We start from the raw sequence: 22,620 nt of genomic DNA, 5'->3' as shown, positions 1-22,620 counted from the left end.
TTGATTCTCCCAGAACTCTTTTTCTTTGATTTAAATCTGTTGCTTTTATGTTTTTAGAGTTTATGTATTCATGAGTTTGGGGAATATCACTTATTTCCCATTTTTGTTTTGTAATAAATGAATTCAAAGGTATAAATTTCTCTAGTTTTTGACACAATATTTTCATTGCTATTCTGCTCTCATTTTTCTATTCCCATTATGACTTCCTCTTAATGAGTTTTTAAAAGAGTAATATTTTAAAATATCCACACGTGACATTTCAATAGATACCTATTTTTGTTGTTTTCTAATAATAATTTTATTTCTTTGTGGCCTGAACAGTCTGTAGGATTGTCAATTCACTGGAATATGTTGATAATTCCTTGTGGCCTAGTACATGATTAGTTTCCATGACTATTCCATGTATAATCAGGTTATTCATCATGTCCTTCTAATATGCCTTATCCTTGCTTAGTCTTTGCCTGCTTCATTTATCATTTTCAGAAAGGGATGTATTAAAAGTTTCCAAGCCCAACTGCTGATTTATCTACTTCCTCATGTCGGTTGTTGATTCATATTTCACGTTTATATTATGTAATACATATATGTCTGTGATTATCATCATTATTGAGTCAAGGTCTCACTGTGTCACTCAGGCTGGAGTGCAGTGGTGTGATTTTGGCCTACTGCAGCCTTGACCTCCCAGGCTCAAGCAATCCTCCCACCTTAGCCTCCCGAGTAGCTAGGACTAAGAGCATGCACCACCATGCCTGGCTAATTTTTTTTTTTTTTTGGTAGAGACGGGGTTAGGTCATGTTACACAGGCTGGTCTCAAACTCCTGGGTTCAAGCTATCTGCCCGCCTTGGCCTCCCGAGTAGCTGAGACTACAGGTACATGCCACCATGTCTAGCTAATTTTCTAAATTTTCTGTAGAGATGGCACTTTGCCATGTTGCCCACGCTGGTCATGAACTCCTGCGCTCAAGCCATCCACCCACTTCAGCCTCTCAAACTGTTGGGATTACAGGTGTGAGCCAACATACCCAGGTATATAATTACTGTCCTTTACAAGCATATAACAACCTTCTTTGCTTCGAGTTCTATTCTATTGTGTCTAATATGACAATTGCTGCCTCAGCTTTCTTTTGTTTCAGACTTGGCCAGTTGCGTATTTTCCATCCTATTTTCAACCTTTTTGAGTTCATGTCATCTCATGTCATTTAATACTCACCTAATCCCTTGTTTGCCCCATTTTACAGATAAAGAAACTAAAGTTCAGAGGTTACATGACTTATAATCTCCAGTAGTGGTGTGCTAGAACGGAGACCCAAGCCTGGGTCTGTCTGACCACAGAGTCTATGCTTTTCCACTCCATCCACTCACTCCTCCTAAGAAAACCTCACACAGCATCACATAAGGTTTTACAGAAACCTCTTTTATAAAGTCTGGGATTTAGCAGGCGACTGCCCTTATGGGGCTTCAGCCCTGATTGACAGAGGTCACGCCTTATGACTTACAAAGGGCATTCCATAAACACTTGCATTTGATGCTCCCAACACTCTGTAAAGTGAACAGAAAATATATCATTATTCCCATTTTACAAATGAGGAGAGGCTCGGAGACTAGTTAGTACTTGCCAAGATTACCCATGTGATCAGAACCCAACTCTCACCTGCATATGATTGGAGCCCAAGCTTCAAATATTCTTCTTATCCACTTCCTCTCCCCATCTTCCACCTGAAATGTCAGCATTTGAAGTCCATTCCTTAGTGTTTGTCTAACCTACTCTTTGTGTGTTTGAAATTCCACCTCCGTAAGTCTCAGCTTTCTCATCTGTGAGATGGGTACAATATTGCCAACTTCACAGTTCCCGAGAAGACTAAATGCATGGATGATGCTTGGTATCTTTCCTGGCTCAGAATAAGCATTCTGGAAGTGGTAACTCTTGCTGGAAGTTGTACAGTCCCGGGAGGCGCAGGCACTCTGACCCCTTTGACCTCAAGTACGTGCAAGAACAAGGTCACTTGAACTATGTGTCCAGTTCTGCCTCACCCAGAGCCCAGCAAATTCTCTGCTGAGTTTCCTAGTGCCTCTGGCCACCACTGCAAGGGGAGAACAGAATGAGGAGGATTTACAACACAGTGCAAGTGGTTAAGATGGAAGGAGGAACACTGTTGGTGTTTCCCTGGCCTCGCTGATTGGCCCAGGGATCTGTGGCTCAGATAAAGACAGCCACAGAGAGCTGGGCCCAGTGCCTGTCAGGCACCCGTGTGAAACTCTGCCCAATGGGGGCGCTGCATAGTGAAGTTTGGCAAACGCACCCAATCCGAGCCTCTGCCTTGTGTCTTTCCTCACTAGGGAAACAAAGAGAGGGCTGAAAAATAAGATGGGTGGCTCACACTGAACTGAGCCCTAAAATCACTGAGCTTTTGTTGCAGTTCCCCATGAGGCTGGGAGTCTCTGGGACCAGCTAGTGGGGAGTCACCCGCACCACCTGGCAGTGCAAAGAGCTCTGCAGCGATTCTCAGACTTCTGTGTTCAACAGTCCCACCTGGAGAGCTCACTACAGTCCAGCTGCTCGGTCAGGGCCCACAGAGATTCTGATTCCAGAGGACTGGGGCAGGGGCCTAGAAACCTGCGTCTTTAACAAGCTCCTGGTGGTTCTGATCTTAGTGGTGGGTGTGGAAGAATGAGTGGCCAGGACTCCCAGGCTGGAGGGCTTATCAGGCCCTGGAAGAAGGTGGCTCCTCTGCCTCCGGGGGTTCCTGACTAAGCTGGAAAGTCACAGCCTGGGCTTCCAGCTGTCACTCCTAGGAGAACACTGCTGTGTCACCAAATTCTTACCAGCAGCCTGCCGACCTCAACTCCTTCATAAAGGGAATTCTTCCACAAACAGCAAGGGGAGGCCAGAGCCAAAAGGCAAAAAACAGAATATTATGATTTCCCTGACTCCGGGCCTGCTCTGCCCTCTAAAAGGTGAGCCACCCCCACCTCATACCCGCTTTCTGTAGCCAGGCGGGAGGAAGAGAAGAAGTGCGCCCAGGGACTTAGAGCACAGGCTTTTGGTCTTAACTCCCTTCAGCCTCAGGTTTCTTGCTGATTAATAAATGGGGCCGTTAATTCCTGTTCTTCCCAGATCCACAGTCAAGCAAAACAGTGGACATAAATCTACTTCTAAATGGTTTGGTGTTAGAGACAAATCCAGCTCTCCAGCAAGCTTCATCTCCATAAAACATGTACACTATCCTCACTGATGTATTACAGGTCTTATTCCCAAAGCATTTCCCCAAAGCAGGCCTGGAAAATTTCAAAGATGCCCAGACACATGGTCGAGTCACCAGGATGTCAGACGTCCACTGTCCTCCCTGCACTACCTGTCAGAGAAGTTTAATAGTTCACAAGCCTCCACCCTCCCCATCTGAGGCCTCCCTAAACTAACATACCTCTTGATGCTGTTAGTGTACTTGAGCCGAAGCGTTCCAGGCAAAGTGAGCTAATATTTTAATGATAGTGTTTTTAGGCATTGTCAAGGGAGTGGTGGTGAAGAGAATTTAGAGAGAAGAAGGTAAAGCAAATTCAAGTCTAACTAGAATTCCATGCTAGACAGACCACCAAAGAAGCCCCCATCAATACTCCATCTTTAGGTGGTGATGTCTGTGCATTATTTCTTAACCCACTTAGGAGGAAAAATGATTCCACAGCAGTGAGGAAATGGAGCCAGAATGACAGCTGCCTCCTATCAGAGCCAAGGGTTTTGGTGGGGTCCACACAGATGGGTCTGGGGTTGGGTTGGGGGGCCTTGACAAGAGCTTGGGCCACCAGACCCTCTTGGGAGGCAGAGGGACTAAGGAGCCTCACTTAAAGGGCCTCCCTATCATTCAGTGAATTCTGCCAGCTCCCTTACACGGGGTGGCGGCTCGCCCACAGAGCTTTTCTCCTGAGGCACAGCCTTTTCCTTTTTTCCCTCTGTTCTTGGAAGGCAAACACTTAACCGTTAAAACTACTTTTAAATCTTCCAACTCTTCTGCTTTAAATTACCCAGCTCAACTACTTTGAGGGAAACAATTGCTTTGCCAACTTGAAAATCTGTCTGGCCCTGTTCTGTAATCCCACAGCTCCTTAACACAAGCAGCCTAAATCAGCTGAACCCAGCAGAACTGAGCAGATGAAATCCACTAGTCACAGTGATGAGAACACTGACACTGAACACGGGCACTCTTTGCTAAGGAAGAAGGGCTCAAAGCAGAGGGGGGTGGCCCTGAGCTGTCCACAGAGTAGTTTTTTAAAGAGGACCTAAGCGATGATAGTAAGCTCAGAGAGTTCAAGGATCCAGTTACAGGGCTGGTAATTCCTAGAAGTCAAAAAAAGTATCCTCTTGCTTATTAAACTAGCACAGACCCCAAAAGATAATATTCAATGGTGATAAGAACACAGTGAATGGGCAAAAGTGTCTTTAAAAATCTTCATAAACTTCTAGGAATCCATACTAATTAAATTGAGAAGTGTGGACTAAGATTTACACAGCAGGCATTCACTGTCGCATTCATTCAGCAGATTTCTATTGAGTCTTTACTATGAACTGGGCATTGAGCTAGCAGCTGAAGCTACAGATACGTACGTACCAGACATATACCTTATCTTAAAAGAACTTTCAGCCTGGAGGAAAAGTTAGCCATAAAAATAGGTAGGTTACAAATCAGTCTGGTAAGCAGAGTGACAGACACATGCTCAGAGCTCTTAAGAGCCCAAGGAGAAGAGTCCTGGGGGTGGGGACTGAGTTTGGACTTGAAGGATGAGTCACAGAATCTAGATACACAAATCAGAGGGAGAAACTGCGGACAGAGGAACCACCACCCACCTCCGCTAGCTATGTGACCAGGAAAGCTTCGAAGTAACCAAGGTTGGAGAAACAATTACACAGCTTGTGGTATATTCACATGAAGGATATGATCGTCCTTAGAAGTGTTTTTGGAGAATGTTTGTAATATAATGTTAAGAACATAAAAAAATAAGAAAAGAAAAAGGTACAAGTTTTTAAGAAACTGTTTTCATATATTTTCTATATAAAGGAAGTACACCCAAACATACTGGATCTCTGGGTGGAGGGATTGTAAAATGCCTATCTTTTTTTTTTTTTTTTTTTTTTTTTTGAGACGGAGTCTAGCTCTGTCTCCCAGGCTGAAGTACAGTGGCATGATCTCGGCTCACTGCAAGCTCCGCCTCCCAGGTTCACACCATTCTCCCGCCTCAGCCTCCCAAGTAGCTGGGACTATAGAGGCCCACCACCACGCCTGGCTAATTTTTTGTATTTTTAGTAGAGACAGGTTTTCACCATGTTAGCCAGGATGGTCTAGATCTCCTGACCTCGTGATCTGCCCGCCTTGGCCTCCCAAAGTGCTCGGACTACAGGCGTGAGCCACCGCGCCTGGCCGCTTATCCTAATTTTAACTTTTATGCCATTTCCAAATATTCTCCAATAAGAATGTTTACTTTCATGACCAGAAAAAAAATACATTTTTAGACAGTTTATAACCAGTTATGTTAAAAAGTGAATACAACATGGACAAAGGAATAGAGTGGGTGATTCTGGGATCCTGAAACATCCTATAGCCTAGAGAATTTCCTTGGCTTTTTACTCTGAGATTTCCAAGGCTATGACTCATGACACACTGGCACGGGGCTTCTTGGTCTGCCCTCCCGCAGAGATAGGGCTTATGGGACCTGGGCTCTGCATCCCTCTGTGGCCTGAGGAAACTAAGTCTTATATCCTTAGCTTGAAATACACAGCACCTTTAAAAAAAAAAAAGAAAAAAAAAAGGGTGCTTTGTCTCTTTAATAATTCTCAATGGGGCAGAAAAACATCTTAAATCCCTCTTCAATATCTGCAGTCGAGGAGGAGGAGAAGGAAAAGGAAATCACTTGCCTCAAGCACATGTGAGCACTTTTGTGCTACAAGCTCTAGGTTCCCACAGATTTAGAAATCCCTGAACTCTGCTGGGAGGAGTGGGAGGGGCAGGCGAAGGAGCAAGGCAGGCCAGGTTTCAGTTCCTCTCCCTGAGGTAGTTGGGTTGTGGCCCTCCCAGGTCTTCAGGGAGCAGCTCACACCTCCCACAGCCCCCTCCCCAAAGTCACCGGAGACATTCCCACAGAAGTACCAACTCTGCCTGCTACCAAGACTCCGGCCAGGACCCAGTGGAAGCGGGTGACCATCTCTCCCCACCTGCCTGCCCACTGCAGAGGGAGCTGCAACACAGGAGAACAGGGCCTGTCCCTACTCATGGCCCTGATCCTCGTCCACCATGTGACCTCTCAGTTACTCAGGCACTCAGGCCCTGGCTGAGAAAAGGTTGCCTGGACATTCCTGTCCCAGAAAGATTCAGCCCCTGGTAAATGAAGCGGTGAGCAGTCTCATGTGAGCTCAGGTATCGGTATCATACATTGCTGTCCCAGAATCTGCTCACCCCAAGATGCAATAATAAGCTCAGCTGACCTAACCTGTGAAAGACTGTGGGCCGAGTCCCCACCTCCCTACCACAGCCAGCAATACCATAGTGCCTCTTCCTCCAAGAAGGCTTCCTGGGCCACTTCCAGCCCAGATAGAGCCCCTTCCCCATGCTTTCTCGGAGCCTCAGACTTGGAGTCTCCTCAGAGGATTGATCATGCTCTATCAGAAGAGGCTGCCCTTGAAGGTCTGAATCTCCATCTAGCTCATGGGTTCCTCAAGGGCAGGGGCCGTGTGTCACTCATGCTGCCCCACCTGCAGCTCTGTGCCGGACACACGGCAAGTTCTCAGTAAATGCTTGCTGAGTGAGTACAGGAATGAACACATGGATGCCTAGGATCCCTCTGGTGGGCTTGGAGGAAAGAAGGCCCATACTCTGTCACTCCTATTGCCCAATCCTGGCCCAGGACATAAGTCCATGAACCATCATTAAGACATGGGGCAGAAACCCCAAAGGCATGACTAAAATCTATCTGCCTCTTCCTTCCTGAGGACAGGCCTGATTCCAAGTCATCTGAATAATTTCACAGGGCTGCAGGGACCTCAAAGGTAAGAAGTCTCCCTAATTCCAAGCAGTGCCCAATCAGCCCTGATGTTTAAAATCAGGTTCCATGGCCCTGGCTCCAAGCATCAGGCTTTGTGATCTAATCTAAGAGTGCCCAGGCTAGCTCAGAGCTGTCACTGCATTTACTTCCTCTAATGAACTGAAGTATCTCAGGACAGACCCTGAGAGCCTGGGTCCTGGAATGACTGCTGCTCCAGCCACAGAAAGAGTGTCAAGCTCTCAGCACTAGGTAAGCAAAGCACTCAGCCCTTGGCTGTCTGCCTAAGTGGCTGGCAGGGAGGCTTGGAAGGGGCAATCCCAGGGACACTGCTCTGTGCCTCGGAATGCCCATCGCTTTGTGTCAAATGCTCACCTTTTTCCTCTGGTGCTTGCTTCTGCCCGCAGCCCCAGAGCACATCCAGTTAGATGGGGACAGGCATGAAAGGCGGCAAGTGGGGTCCTGTGGGGTATGTGTCGCCAGAGAAAAGCTGACTCGGGACTGGTTAAGGATGGCAGACCCTACAGCTATGGAACTCTATAGAACATCTCCTAAAATGTCATGATTTTCAGAGAAATCAGAGGCCCAGAGAGAACAAGGGGCTTCTCAAGATCCCTCCATGAATGACCCCAATGACTTCCACCACTTCACATCGCGATCACCTCACCAGCAGACACACACGAGTTAACTGCCCCTCACAAAGCTGCCAAACACACACAACTGCCCCTCACAAAGCTGCCAACTGATGTAACTGATTGCTACCAGCTGAAAGGACAGCCAGCCTGGCTAGAAACCACAGAGAGACAAAATGCCACGTTTTCTCACAGCTCTTTCTCCCCTCTACACTGCCTCAGGCTATTTTCCTACAACCCGCTCTCATTTCCCCAACCTAGAGTGAGGTGAGGATTTCAAACTTCCTTCCTCACAGGGGCCCAGTCATGGCAGGGGCGAATCAATATCTGATAAGCAACCCGATCATCCAGTTGAAGCACTGATCAATGGCTGAATAGCTGGAAATTTACGGGTCAGTGAAGGGCTGATTCATGCACAAATCCAGGAGTGAAGGCTGCAGAGCTCCACACAGGGGCCCCTACCGGGGGAGGTGGGCAGGGTAGCAAAGCAGCAAAGGTTACCCCGAGAAGGGTCTCAGGAGCCCGGAGCATGAAGGACGGGCTCTGAAGATCAGAAGGCAGCTCTCGCGTGAGCAGCACAGCTGGGACTCCGAGAACCCACAGGAGCAGGCTCCGGGAAGAGCCGGGTTGCAGGGGGTTCCACACAAGTGCTTTGCGTGTCCCTTCCGCTCTCTCCACCCCTTGACAGTCATCCAGATGCTGGAAAGACGAGCTTGCCACTTGGGCATTCATTTCATATTAGGAAAAGGTAGTTAGGAAGCCCGGGAATTGGAGGAACATAAAAGGACAGCCCCCACTGGGCCTTTGCTTGTGTCTGGCTCTGTGCAAGCAGCTTTTCAAACAGTCGACTCACCACAACCATGTGTGGCAAAAAAGCTTTTGTGACTTGCCAAGGCCTACAATTGAATGAGTAATATCAAGGGCTCCGTACTTGTCACTCTGCTGTACACAGTCCCTACCCGACAAGGACAGCTGACTGAGGAGGCTCTTAATTCCTTCAGAAGTACCCATAAACACTGTCAGAGGAGCATCCGCGTGTAAACGTGCAGCCTCTTGAACCCTCTGTTCAAGGATGAGCTGCGGGGGCCACCCTGCCTTCTTCCCCACGTGGTCAGGCCACATTCACAAGACAAAGGGGATCCACAGGTTCTTCCTTCACCGCCTCTTCCAGTAAGGCGAATTCTTCCTTCCAGCTCTATCTCCCATGGCTGGGGACCTGGAGGAGAAGCAGGACTGTCTGAAGTTTGACTAGAAATCAGACATCAGGACCAAAATGACTGTGAAAGACCATCCAATACAACTTCCTTTTACAGGTGGAGAAACAGCTTCAGCCAGGGAAAGCCATTTCTACGATCACCTGCAGGCAGCATCTTGGAGCAAAATGTTGAGAAGGAGTCTAAGACCAGGCAGAAAAGCCATGCATGACTGAGGACTGGCTGACAACGGCTGCCTTGGATGGCAGTGGGGAGGGATGGCATCGCCGCCTCACCTCAGCCAGGCCTTGGCCTCCACCACTTCACAGGGAGTTGGTGCAAATTAGAAAAAGGTGCCCCTTCTAAGCAGCGTACAGCTTGACAAGCAGCAGGTGGGCCGGATATCCATCCCTCCCCATTGGGGGCTAGAGTACGGGGCCAGCTCACACAACATGCAACACAGGCCTGACTGTGGTGCCCTTGAGTTATTCAACTTTTCTTCAGTCCCCCAACTATTGATTTGCCATCTGTTACTTGTAGAAATATTTCTTGACACCAAAGGAGGTCATAAGCCATCATCCTCTCTTTCAGGCAGAGAAATCAGTTCTCAAGAGGCAAGGCATGCTAAAAGGTCACCATGTGATGATGGAGAGATCCATTCATCCACGCCCAAAATCTTGTGCAAGGGGTCGTACTGCCCCCACCATGCCCAGAGCCCCGTCTCTCTTTGCCTTCACGGTTTGTGTTCCTAAGAAGGCAGAGAGAAGAATATTCAACCAGGGAGACTCCAGGTTTTCCATATCATCCCTGGGCGTGGAAACCTTCATGAGGCAGGTGAAAAGCTCACACCTGCATCTATTTGTATGCACTTCACAGGTGTTCCTACAGGCAACCAACTTCCCCAGACCTGTTTCTCATCCTGGAATCCCAATCACAGTAATGGTCAACCAGCTCCCTAAACCAGAAAGTGCCCTGGAAGACCCCTGGATCCTCCTGCACCCCCACTCTAGAGGCCACCACGCATATAAAGTCCCACTCCCAAGCATCTCCCAGCCTCCTCCCTCACTACTACCGTCTTGGCTGAAATCACTTTCCCAACTGGTCTGTCTCCTCCAGCCTCCCTTGTCCCACCATGCTGCTTTCTGAGCATCCAAGGGTCCTTCCAGCCTTCAGAACAGGGCCAGCCTCCATCAAGTCTGCCTAAACTTGACCCTGTCCATCAACCCCTACCACACGCTTCAGCCAGGCCCAGCACACAGCGCTCCCTCATGCAGTGGCCATGTCACATCTCCATGCTGTGCTCACTGCCTCCCTCGGCCAGAATGCCCTGTCCCACACCAGTGGCTCAATCCAACAGGTTATCCAGGCCCTGGTCCTCCAACCTACCCAGACAAGTCAGCCAGGTGACTTGTCTGTCAGCCAGGTGCAGAATGCAAGCTGAGGCCAGCCTTTCCCAGGTCCTTGTCAAGGAGAAAGGGGGCTGTGATTCGGGGACAATATGCTATGAAAATCTGGTAGGGTGTCCTTCATACCAGGCCTTCCACCTGACTAGACCCTGTTCTGACTCCTGGCTCCAGTTCCCCTCAATGGCAATGACCTGTCATGCGTCTGTTCCCCACCTGAGACTGCCCTCTTGGTAGGAGAGAGAGCATCGCCTTCCTCTCTGTGTCCCTCTACCCAGCTGGGTCAAGCCTGGGATATGGGTTGCGGGGTGAAAACCCAGGAGGTGTCTTCTTGAGTCCGGGCTGAGCTCCCTGTTGGCTAGGTCTATGTTGCTCCTGGGGTCCGTATCCCCGACAGAGGCCAGAATTGTCTCTGTGGTGTATGTGGGGGAGAGGCAGGGAGGGTGTCAACGCCCCTACACGATCTGATTTTTGACCCAATTTCAGAAATAGAAATACTGCCTTTACATGTAACTAAGTGTCTAGAGGCTTCCCTGATACAGAAGGGGAGAAAAGAAGGGGTGTTACTTGGTGAAGACTCACAGGCCCACCCTCATGGGCTAAGGCCACCAAGGGGGACAAAACAGAAATCTGACAGGTGGCCTGGACTCCCTCAACAGCGAGCAACGGGTGTGGACAGGTCGAGCCTGCTTGCTGGGTCCACACCTTTCAGAATCACAAGCCCCACAGAACCATCAGGATGACCAAAGTCTGTGGGAGTCAGGCCCCTTCCACTACCCCTATGGCTACTACCATAGAAAAGTGTGCACCCTTATCAGGAAGAGCCTTTGGCCCCTCATCCGCCATATATGTAAGCTATTTACAAAGCTTTACCATCAAATCGTACATTAAATATTAAGTGTTATGAAGTGTACGCCCACTTTCAAGTGCTAATTCTCAGTCCCTCAGAACGTGATTCTATTTGCAGGTGGGGTTTTTAAAGAGGTAATTAAGTTAAAATGAGTTCATCAGGGTGAGCCTTAATCCAATATGACTGATGTCCTTCTAAGAAGAGATTAGGATACAGAAGGAAGACGGTGTGAAAAAGCAGGAAGACAGCCAGCTGCAGGCCAGCTGCACTTTGATCTTGGACTTCGAGGCTCTAGAAATGAAAGGAAAAAAGTGTCTGCCCTTTAAGCCATGCAGCCTGTGGTACTCAGTTATGGCAGACTGATACAATAAGACTTCATTGCTCTTATAAGATAAACTAAATGGGCCTTATATTTTTTTCTCACCCCCCCCCCCCCCCCCCCACTTTGGAGACTACTGTCAGGAGGAACCTATGGCCCTGCTGGACTTTACAGGCCACAGGCTAGAGACAATGAGGGGTCTGGCGGCCGCCCCCGTGGGCCTGAGAGTATCTGGAAGACATCTAAGAACGCAGAGCCCCCAGCACTGGAGGAACCGTAAGGGTTTTGCGCAGACCAACCCTTGGATGGAACACCCCTCTTGCCAGTGTTTCCCAAGCTCATCTAATCATAAGAATCACCCAGGATAACTCTGTGTCTCCCTGGGAGTTATTCGATGGGGCGCAGAACTTGGGTTTTGTTAGGTAAGCCAGGACCAGAAGCGTTTGAGGAATCCTAGTGCCGCCCATGCCACCCCAGGAGATGGGTTTGTAGGAGCAGTATGAGTGCGCCGGCATCCCTATCCGGCGGAGGGAGGGAGGGAAGGAGGCCCGGGGCCGGCGCCGTCGGTCTCCCAGCCGTGCCCGCCACTCCACCTCCAGCCCCGCGGAGCCCTCCCCCTCCTGCAGTCCGGGCCTCTGCCGAAAGCAACTGGGCCCGCCGTTTCTGTCACTGCGGTATTTGCGTCCGGCGTTGGTTCTCTGAATCAACAGGCGGGTGGAAGAAATGCCTTCTGATTCCAACGCAAGTGTGCGAAGTCCCAGACGCCCTTGATTTTCTCCTGGGTGTGGCCAGCCCGTGACTCTTCTCTCGGGCTCTGGGGCCTTAACTGAAACCCAGGATCCCCGCTCCCACTGCAGTCGGACCAGAGGTGGAGGTGAGGGTGCTGCGCGCCGCGGGAGGGGACGGCCACCGCCCCCAGGGTCTGTGCGCCGGGAGCGGTGGGGAACGGGGTGTGCGGGTCACCGTGCTCCCGCCCTCCCTCGGGTTTGCGCGCACCAGCTCCTGGCTGACCGCAAGTTCCTCCGAACGTCGAAAGGCATCTCCCCACCTCCGACCCCCGCCCGGTTCGGCTCACCCAGGCTGGCAGGTGCTGGCCTCGCAGCTCGCGGCTGATGAACTCGCGTTCATTGTCAAGGAATTCGAAGGCGGCGGCCAGGCGCCCGAGCTTCCCGCGGCGGTTCCTGCGCCACCACATCCACAGCAGGGCGCCGAGCAGCAACCAGGTTATGCTGAGCCCCAGGTAGCCAACTAGGTAGACAGGCCCCAGGTAGAAAAGGACGCGCACCACGAAGGTACAGAGGTCGGGCAGCAGCTGGCTGGACAGGCGCAGCTCAGGGCCCGGCGCGCGCTGGGCTCCCGGGGCGCTGGGCTCCTCTGCTCGCATCTCGTCGCAGCCGTCTTGCCCTTCCCGAGAGCTTCACCCGAGCTTAGGTCCGCATGCCCCGACGCCCAGGCGCATCTGTCTCCCAAGCGCGAGGACCAGGACGCCGCGCCCCCTTGCCCTGCTGGGACTCTCAGCGCTCCGAGTTCAGGGCTCTCTACCGCGCACTGGAGCGCGACGCCTGGAAATGCACCGAGCCGCGCCGCGCCTCCCCAACGCTCTGCTCCAGTGAGCCCGCAGCTCCGGAAGTCTCCGCCCTAGTGGGGCGGGCCGCTCGCCTGGCTCCTGCCGGCTCTAAAGAGCAACCAGCTGGTAAGCTCAGCCTCCGACCCCAGCACGTGGAGCAGCCGTCAGCCGGAGGTGCGCACTCGCTAGTCTGGGTGGACCAAGTGCTGCCCTAGGTGGTTGATGACTCACCGAGGCATGTGTACAAACTGGCTTAACATGGGATAAAGATCACCTAAAACCTGTTTCCTACACGCAGTCTATAATACACAATATAGTCTGGGTTCAGCTGGCATTCGAGGCCCTCTCTGGACAGGCTCAGCCAGGCCTCCCCAGCCTCAGTCCTGCGTCCCCGCCCTCTAGAGCCAGCTCTTCTGGCATCGGTAAAGCTTAGACCTAGCCCCCAGCCTCATCGAGCCGAGCTCAGGGCCCCTCCTGCGCGCCACAAAACCCTCTGCCCTGCTCTCCCCACCCTCTCTTATAGGTGTCAGTTTGGATCGTTATTCCCTGCATCATCAGACCGGGAACTTCCAGGGGCCGGCCTGTCCTGGCCATCTATGGGGCACCCAACAAGGGAAAGTGACAGGCGAATAAAAGGAAAGGTGAAGAGGAAGCCCCTAGGTGCCTGAGAGTCAATGGTGAAGCCCACGGTTTGTAACCCTTTAGTGATCACAGCAGGTGGATCTCCAAATCTCTTAAGTTCGGATAGTAAATCGTCTTGTGGATAGTATATATTTCAGGTGGCCACATGAAAGGGCTCACATCAATTACTGGAATGTGATTTTGGAATTGACAAATGTACCGGAATGATTTGGAATGACTCTATACTCTTTCAACAGGTTTACCAAAAGGCTGGAGCCAATGGATAGCAATCAAAAGATTCTCTTCTCTTTCCTTTTCTCTCTGTCTCTCTCTCCCTCTCCCCCCACCACCCTCTCTCTCTCGTTCTCATTCTCTCTGACTCTTGCTCTCTCACTCTCTTTTTCTCTCTCTGGCTTTATCCTTCTCTCTTGGATAAAATTACTTACTGTAATGAGTTTTTTTCAACAACGGGTGAGTTCCTGGTGGTCAGAATACCTGGACTCTTCTCTATTGTTCTTGACTTTCCAGGACTCAGCCAAAACAGAGGCTGAAAGTCCCCCAACTTAACATCCTATTACACTGGCATCTCCCAGTGTAGCCTGGGAAATCAACGGAAGAAATGCTGCTCGCTGGAGTTCCTTCTTGAGAGTTGCATGTACACAGTCCTATTAAAGGCTCTGAGAAGTCCTTCAGACAAAAAGCTATTAAATTCTATTTAACCCAGTGTTTCCCAGATTATTTGACCACAGAATTCTTTCCTCAAAACATTTTTCTATTGGTTAACCCAGGTCTGCTGAAGCAAAAGAGAGTGTACAATAGGGATACTGGGAATTCTCCTGGAAGCTGAGGCAGAATGTGGCTGGCTCTCAGGATGGACGGACCAGGAAGCTAACTGCCAGAACCGCACTCCTCATCCTTGTGTCCCTCCCTGTTGACCTGCCTGTCTGACTGAAGTGCAGAACACAGCACTTTCCCCCCAGCATCCAGAGATGGAGGACACAGGTCTCACCAATCCAGAGACTGCCTTGACCCTTACCCTGTCCCAATTCCAAATCCCTTGGAGACAGGATCCAACTGAATCTATCATCCCCTTCATCCTCCGCACACAGCAGGTCCACACCTCAACCTGGGTTAGTTTGGGAGGGGGTGTGGAAGGTAGTGAGTTTGTGGGGGGTTTACTAGAGAAACGAAGATTGTTGGTTTGTGAACTGGATGCACACCCGCTGAGAAAGATGCCCAGTCTGAGGCCTGTGGGACATTGCCATTCCCAGCTGCATCACCTTTCTGTTCCTTGAACACATCAAGTTCATTTCTGCTGCGAGGCCTTTGTACTTGCTGTTCCCTCTGCCTGGAATGTTCCTCTTCTAAAATTTCTCCAAAGTACGTTAGGGTGATGGGATTATGATTTCACCCTCCCTTTTAAAATTTATTTTATTTATTTTTTATTTTATTTTATTGATTTTTTGAGATGGAATCTCGCTCTGGTGCCCAGTCTGGAGTGCAGTGATGCAGTCTCAGTTCATCGCAACCTCTGCCTCCCAGATTCAAGCGATTCTTCTGCCTTAGCCTCCCAAGTAGCTAGGGTTACAGACACCCGCCACCATGCCCAGATAATTTCTGTATTTTTAGTAGAGATGGGGTTTCGCCATGTTGGCCGGGCTGGTCTCAAACTCCTGACCTCAGTCCACCTGCCTCAGCTGCCCAAAGTGCTGAGATTACAGGTGTGAGCCACCGTGCCTGTCCCCCATTTTTAAAACTTTATTTATGTCATTAAATTACTCTCACAAATTTAATAGAACATCGAGAATATGGCATTGAAAACTCTATACCCTACCTGGGAAGGCATCTGTGCCTGAACATTGGAACCTTTATTTCCCTTGATCTGGATATCTAGTGACTACCACCAGGAAAGAAAAATATTTCATGGGTGGTTTGATCACAGCAAAACCTGGGGAGAATAATGCCTTCCAGAGTCTTTACCTGAACACACTTGAGAGTGCATCCTATTACATACCAACCATTCAAAGAACAGTAGCTCAAATAAATATAAGTTGGTCACTAGTGTGGATTGAATTGTGTCTATGTTGAAGTCCTAACCCTTGGAACCTGTGAATGTAATCTTATTTCAAATAGAGTCTCTGCAGATGTAACCAACTTAAGATGAGATCATGTTCAATTAGGGTGGCCCGTAAATCCAATGACTGGTGTCCTTATAACAAAAGAGAGATTCGGAGATAGGGACACAGAGGACACACACGAAGGGAAGGCCATGTGAAGACACACATACAAACCAGAGTGGTACAGTTACAGGGGAGGAATGCCAAGGATTGCTGGCACCCACCAGGAGCTGGACAGAAACAAGGAAGGATTTTTCCCTGGAGCCTTGGGAGAGAGCTCAGCCCTGCTGGCCTCCAGAACTGTGAGAGAATAAATTCCTGTTGTTGTAAACCACCCAGTTCATGGCACTTCGTTACTGCAGCCCTGGGAAACGAATACAGCCTTCTACTGACTGCCAGGCACTATTCCAGGCATAAGAGATTCAGGGTGAACAGAACCAACAGGCTCACTGCTCTCAGGAAGCTGACATTCTAGTGCAGGAAGACAGACACCAACATTTAAACCAAGTACAAGAAAACAGCAGGTAAGGAAAGGTGCTCTGCAGATAGTGTAGTGAGTGGACTGAGAGAGAGTGGCTGGCGTAGCGGGGAGGGCTGTTTTAGCCAGGTTGAGACCTAAATTAAAAAGAAGACTGAAAATGTACATACAATTTTATTATCATTATTATTATTATTATTATTATTATTATTATTATTATTATTATTATTATTTTGAGACGGAGTCTCGCTCTGTCGCCCAGGCTGGATTGCAGTGGCACAATCTTGGCTCACTGCAAGCTCCGCTTCCCGGGTTCACGCCATTCTCCTGCCTCAGCCTCCTGAGTAGCTGGGACTACAGGCGCCGCCACCACGCCCAGCTAATTTTTTGTATTTTTAGTAGAGACGGGGTTTCACTGTGTTAGCCAGGATGGTCTTGATCTCCTGACCTCGTGATCCGCCCACCTCGGCCTCCCAAAGTGCTGGGATTACAGGCGTGAGTCGCTGCACCTGACCATTTTTTTTCTTTCTTTCTTTTTTTTTTGAGATGGAGTTTCCCTGTCCCATTGCGCCTAAGCTGGAGTGCAATGGGACAATCTTGGCTCACTGCAACCTCTGCCTCCTGGGTTCAAGTGATTCTCCTGCCTCAGCCTCCCGAGTAGCTGGGATTATAGGCGTTTGCCACCATGCCCGGTTAATTTTTTTGTATTTTTTGTAGAGACGATTTCACCATTTTGGCCAGGCTGGTCTCGAACTCCTGACCTCAGGTGATCAACCCTCCTCGGCCTCCCATAGTGCTGGGATTACAGGTGTGAGCCACAGTGCCCAGCCTAATTTTATTATTTTTAAAAACTTAGTATCTCACAAAATCATCTTTCCTTTGGAACAGAAAAATAAATGTCCTCTGCTATGTAGGTGTCATTAGTTTTTTGTTTTTGTTTTTGTTTTTAGATGGGGTCTTATTCTGTTGCCCAGGCTGGAATGCAGTGGCGTGATCTCGGCTCAGTGCAATCTCCACCTCCCAGGTTCAAGCAATTCTCCTGCCTCAGCCTCCCAAGTAGCTGGGATTACAGGCATGCACCACCATGCCCAGCTATTTTTTTTTTTTTTTTTGTATTTTTAGAGAACAGGGCTTCACCATGTTGGCCAGGTTGGTCTCAAACTCCCGACCTCAAATGATCCGCCTATCTTGACCTCCCGAAGTGCTGGGATTTTAGGCGTCAGCCTCCGCGCCCAGCGGTGTCATTAGTTTTACTTTTATATTTTCATACAGAGCTAGAGTAATTTTCTGTGTTTGTTCCCTCTGTTAGACTGGGGAATTCTCTGAGGGCAGCAGCTGTATCTGATACATCTTTCTGCCTCGGTGTCAACGTTTGAGCCTGACCTACAGGAGGAGGCTAGGGAGCAAAGGGTAAAATCAGAATCTCTAGCATTTGTTTGGGTTTAAATCGAGACTCAAGCACTTACTGACTCTGAAACTAGAGAATCTGCAGTTCCATTTCCGTATCTGTAAAATGTAGATCATAATATTTAAGTTATAGAGTGGTCATGAGGATTGGGTCAGACACAATATGTGTAAGTCTGTATATCCCACACATGGGGAAGTTGTCAAGGAAGAACTAGGGTTTTGTTTGTATTGTTTGACTTTTTTTTTTTTTTGAGACGGAATCTTGCTCTGTCGCCAGGTTGGAGTGCAGTGGCACGATCTTGGCTCACTGTAACCTTCAATTCCCTGATTCAAGCGATTCTCCTGCCTCAGCCTCCTGAGTAGTTGAGATTATAGGCGCCTGCCACCACGCCTGGCTAATTTTTGTATTTTTAGTAGAGACAAGGTTTCACCGTGTTGGCCAGGATGGTCTTGATTTCCTGACCTCGTGATCCGCCCACCTCGGCCTCCCAAAGTGCTGGGATTACAGGTGTGAGTCACTGCGCCCAGCCTTGTTTGGCTTTTTCCAACAAGAATGTGTTTGTGTTTTATCTGTATAATTTTAAAAGTTTTTTTATTGTTGCAAAATGCATATAATATTTACTATCCTAACCATTCTTAAGGGTCAGCTCAGTGGTATTAAGTACACTCGTATTATTGTGTAACCATCATCACCATCTCCAGAATTCTTTTTCTTGCAAAACCAAAACTTTACACCCATTAAACAATAACTTCCCATTCCCCTCCACACCCTCCAACTACCCGCAACCACCATTCTATTTTCTGTCGCTATGATTTTGACTACTCTAGATACCTCACATAAGTGGAATCTTACATTCTGTAATTCCATATGCTTATATGGAAATGTAAACATAATTCCATATGTTTTCTTTTTTGTGACTGGCTTTTTTTTTTTTTTTAGCATAAATGTCTCCAAGGTTCATCCATGTTGTAGCATGTGTCAGAATTTCCTTCCTTTCCAAAGCTAATCTCTCACTGTAGGTATTTACCACATTGTGTCTTTGCATTCAGCTGTCATTGTCACTTGGGTTGCTTCCACATTTTAACGATTGTGAGTAATGCTGCTGTGAGCATGGGTGTACAAATATCTCTTCTTTAACCTTGTTTTCAATTCTTTTGGGTAATACTCAGAAGTGGAATTGCTAGATCAATGGTAATTCTATGTTTAATTTTTGAAGATCTGCCATGCTGCTTTCCCCAGCAGCTGAACCATTTTATATTTCCATCAACAGTGCACAAAGTTCCAGTTTCTCCCCATCCTTGCCAACACTTATTATTTTCCAGGTTTTTTTAATATAGTAACCATTCTTTTTTTTTTTTGAGACGGAGTCTCGCTCTGTCGCCCAGGCTGGAGTGCAGTGGCCGGATCTCGGCTCACTGCAAGCTCCACCTCCCAGGTTTACGCCACTCTCCTGCCTCAGCCTCCCCAGTAGCTGGGACTACAGGCGCACGCCACCTCGCCCGGCTAGTTTTTTTGTATTTTTTAGTAGAGATGGGGTTTCACTGGGTTAGCCAGGATGATCTCGATCTCCTGACCTCGTGATCCGCCCGTCTCGGCCTCCCAAAGTGCTGGGATTACAGGCTTGAGCCACCGTGCCCGGCCTATAGTAACCATTCTAATGGCTGTAAGGTGATATCTCATTATGGTTTTGATTTACATTCTCTGATGATTAGTGATGTTGAGCATCTTTTTGTGTGCTTTTTGGCCATTTATATAGGATCTCATTTTTAAAAACACAAAAACAATGATTTTCTGTATGAATGTAGGCAAATCCCACCCCCACTCTGGATTTTGGCAAGCTGTTGGGTCAAATGAAGGATTTAACCAGAGTGTCTGTGAGGTCTTACCCTGCAAAAGGCATTCAATTCTCTGAATGTATCTTGATAATTTTCTGGTTTACCAAACTTAGTGCCTATCGGAGTGCCTGGAATGTAGTAGGTGCTCAATGTTTGTGAAGGAACACACACATGAATGAATACATGAATGTGTTTGAGTCACAAACAGGATAGTCCTTCTCACATCGCCTGATAAACAGCTGGAGAGGAAGCTGCAGTCCCTTAGGCTGCTCACCCTATCATATTTTTGGGCTGTGCCTGGAACCAATATGACAGCCAGTGAAACTGACCACATTTAGATACTGTTTGGGGCCCCGGGGGTGACAGCAGATTCAGAGACTGCACCTAAGAAGTCAATTATTTTACACTCTTATCATGAAAACTTGGTGGAAGTGGGTGTGTGGTGGAGCAGCAGGAAGACATTGGGAGTGGGAGGGTAGAGATGTCTCTGCAATGTCCTACATGATCTGGCCCCTGCCTACTGCCCTAGATCACCTCTTGAGGGATCCAGCCTGCACCTGGGTCTCCAGCCCCACCACACTTCTCACACACCTCATACCCTGAGTGTGAAGCAGGTAGCCTGGTTGGTGTTCACTGTTCTGGGAGAAGGTAGAGTTGCTGTCCTCTTGGACAGTCAAGCTCTGATTGCTTCTCTTCCTCTAACACGGTATGGGATGGAGACCAGGAGGACAACCACCTTGTTGAGATCTCAGCCAGGCCCCGCTTAGAGACCATGGGCAGAATCTGTGACCTCATATCCCTCCACATACCTACCCTTTCCACCTGCCAACAGGTGTGCATGGTTCCAGGACTTCTTAGACAGGGCCTGGAAGCTGCAATTTGGGAAATCCTGCCTCACCCCTTCCCACAGTATTCTGCCTACCCTGCCCCCTCTTCTCAGCTCTGCTCCACTCCTGCAATTCTTTTTTATTTTTTTTAAGAGACAGGTCTCACTCTGTCACCCAGGCTGTAGTGCTAAGCAGTGTGAACATATCTTGACCTCTTGGGCTCAAGTGATCCTCCTGCCTCAGCCTCCTGAGTAGCTGGGACTACAGGCACATACCACCACGCCCAGCTAATTTTTGTATTTTTGTAGACAGAGTCCCGCTACGTTGCCCAGGCTGGTCATGACCTTCTGGCCTCAAGCAATCCTCCCTCCTCAGCCTCCCAAAGTGCTGAGATTATAGGCGTGAACCACAGTGCCAGCTCTAACATATATGATTAACATATATGATTATTCTGGCATTTTGTATATTCTTGTGTCAGGTTTAGGTTCAATATGTTATCGTTTCCTTATTTGTTTTGTTAAAAAGTATTCTATTTTCCTTTGTGATTTTCTCTTTGATTTAGTCATTATTTAGAAGTCTCGCCGGGCACGGTGGCTCAAGCCTGTAATCCCAGCACTTTGGGAGGCCGAGACAGGCGGATCATGAGGTCAGGAGATCGAGACCATCCTGGCTAACACGGTGAAACCCCGTCTCTACTAAAAATACAAAAAAAACTAGCTGGGCGAGGTGGCGGGCGCCTGTAGTCCCAGCTACTCGGGAGGCTGAGGCAGGAGAATGGCGTAAACCCGGGAGGCGGAGCTTGCAGTGAGCTGAGATCTGGCCACTGCACTCCAGTCCGGGCGACAGAGCAACACTCCGCCTCAAAAAAAAAAAAAAAAAAAAAAAGAAGTCTCTTGTCTAATTGTTAAATAATTGGGGATTTTCTAGTTTATTTGTTATTAACTCTTTAATTTTTTTGTGGTTAGAAAATATACTTTGTATGACTTAAAGCCTCAGAAATGTGTTGAGTCTTGTTATATGGCCCAACATACAGTCTATCTTGGTTCCATGTGTGCTTGAAAATAAGTATAATCTGTAGTTGTTCTATAAATGTCACTTAGATCAAGAGGATTGATAATATTGCTTAGAACTTTTATATCCTTGCTAATCTTTCATCTAGCTATCCTCTAAATTATTGAGAGGAGCTTTAAACTTTCCAGTTGTGCTTGTTGGTTTATTTCATCTTCAGATTCTGTCAAATATTGTTTCATGTATTTTGAAGCTCTGTTATTAGGCACATACACATTTTCATAATTATGTCTTCCTAATGGACTCACCATTTTATTATTATAAAATATCCCTGTTTATCTTTGATAAGTTCTTCTTGTCTTGAAGTCTATTTTGCCTGATATGAATACACGTACCCCAGCTTTTTCATGCTCACTGTATGTATGATACATATGTCTCTTTTCATCTTTTGACTTTCAACCTATATTCTTACGTTTAAAGTGTGTCTCTTATATACATAAAGTTGGATCATTATCTAATTACCAGTCAGATAATCTCTGTCTTTAATTTCAGTGTTAAAGTCCTTCTGGATTTGATGTAATAATGGATATATTTGGTCTCAAACGTGCCGTGTTGTTCTTTGTTTTCTCTTAGCTCTACCTGGTGTCTGTTCCCCTTTTCTACCTATATTAGTCTGTTCTCTCAAAGACATAAAGAAATGTCTAAGACTGGGTAATTTATACAGAAAAGAGGCTTCATTGGCTCACAGTTCTGTAGGCAGCACAGGAAGCATGGCTGAGGAGGCCTCTGGAAACTAACAATCACGATAGAGGGTGAAGGGTAAGCAGGCATGTACATGGCTGGAGCAGGAGGAGGTGTCACACACTTTTAAACAGCCAGATCTCATAAGAACTCTGTCATGAGAACAGCACCCAAGGCACGGCGCTAAACTGCTCATGGAGGATCCACCCCTATGATCCAATCACCTTCTACCAGGACCCACTGCCAACATTGAGAATTACAACTGAACATGAGATTTGGGTGGGGACACAGATCCAAACCATATCACTACCATTGAAATATTAACTAAAGAGAAAATGGACAATTCTTAACCAAAATGGAAAGTTTTAACACTCCTCCCTCAGCAAGTGACAGACAAAAAAACAACAAAGATACAGATCTGAAAAAAGACTATCAAATCTTGACTTAATTGATATTTGAAGGACCCTGTACAACAAAATGGCCAACTACCTTCTTTTTGAGGGTATATGATACACCTTATAATAGTCCAGATAATTAAAGGGTCTGAAACTAATGTTGGGTGGCGGGGGGGGGGGGGGGGGGGGGGGGGGGGGGGGGG

General features: G+C 48.1%; 1 protein-coding gene across 1 annotated transcript in view; it reads right to left on the bottom strand.

Moving 5' to 3' along the window:
* The window catches only part of ESYT3 (extended synaptotagmin 3), a 42,308-nt gene extending 29,313 nt beyond the window's left edge, over positions 1-12,995 (bottom strand). Inside the window, exon 1 of the mRNA XM_023187900.1 lies at positions 12,496-12,995. Within this exon, the coding sequence (XP_023043668.1) occupies positions 12,496-12,804 (309 nt within the window). The 5' untranslated portion in view covers positions 12,805-12,995. The remainder of the gene's footprint in view (positions 1-12,495) is intronic.
* Positions 12,996-22,620: the final 9,625 nt, after the last annotated feature.

Source organism: Piliocolobus tephrosceles, chromosome 2 (genome assembly GCF_002776525.5).
Source record: "Piliocolobus tephrosceles isolate RC106 chromosome 2, ASM277652v3, whole genome shotgun sequence".
In the NCBI taxonomy this organism is placed as follows: domain Eukaryota; kingdom Metazoa; phylum Chordata; class Mammalia; order Primates; family Cercopithecidae; genus Piliocolobus; species Piliocolobus tephrosceles.
Note: the sequence above shows the minus strand (reverse complement) of the source record. Positions and strands in the feature narration are given on the sequence as shown.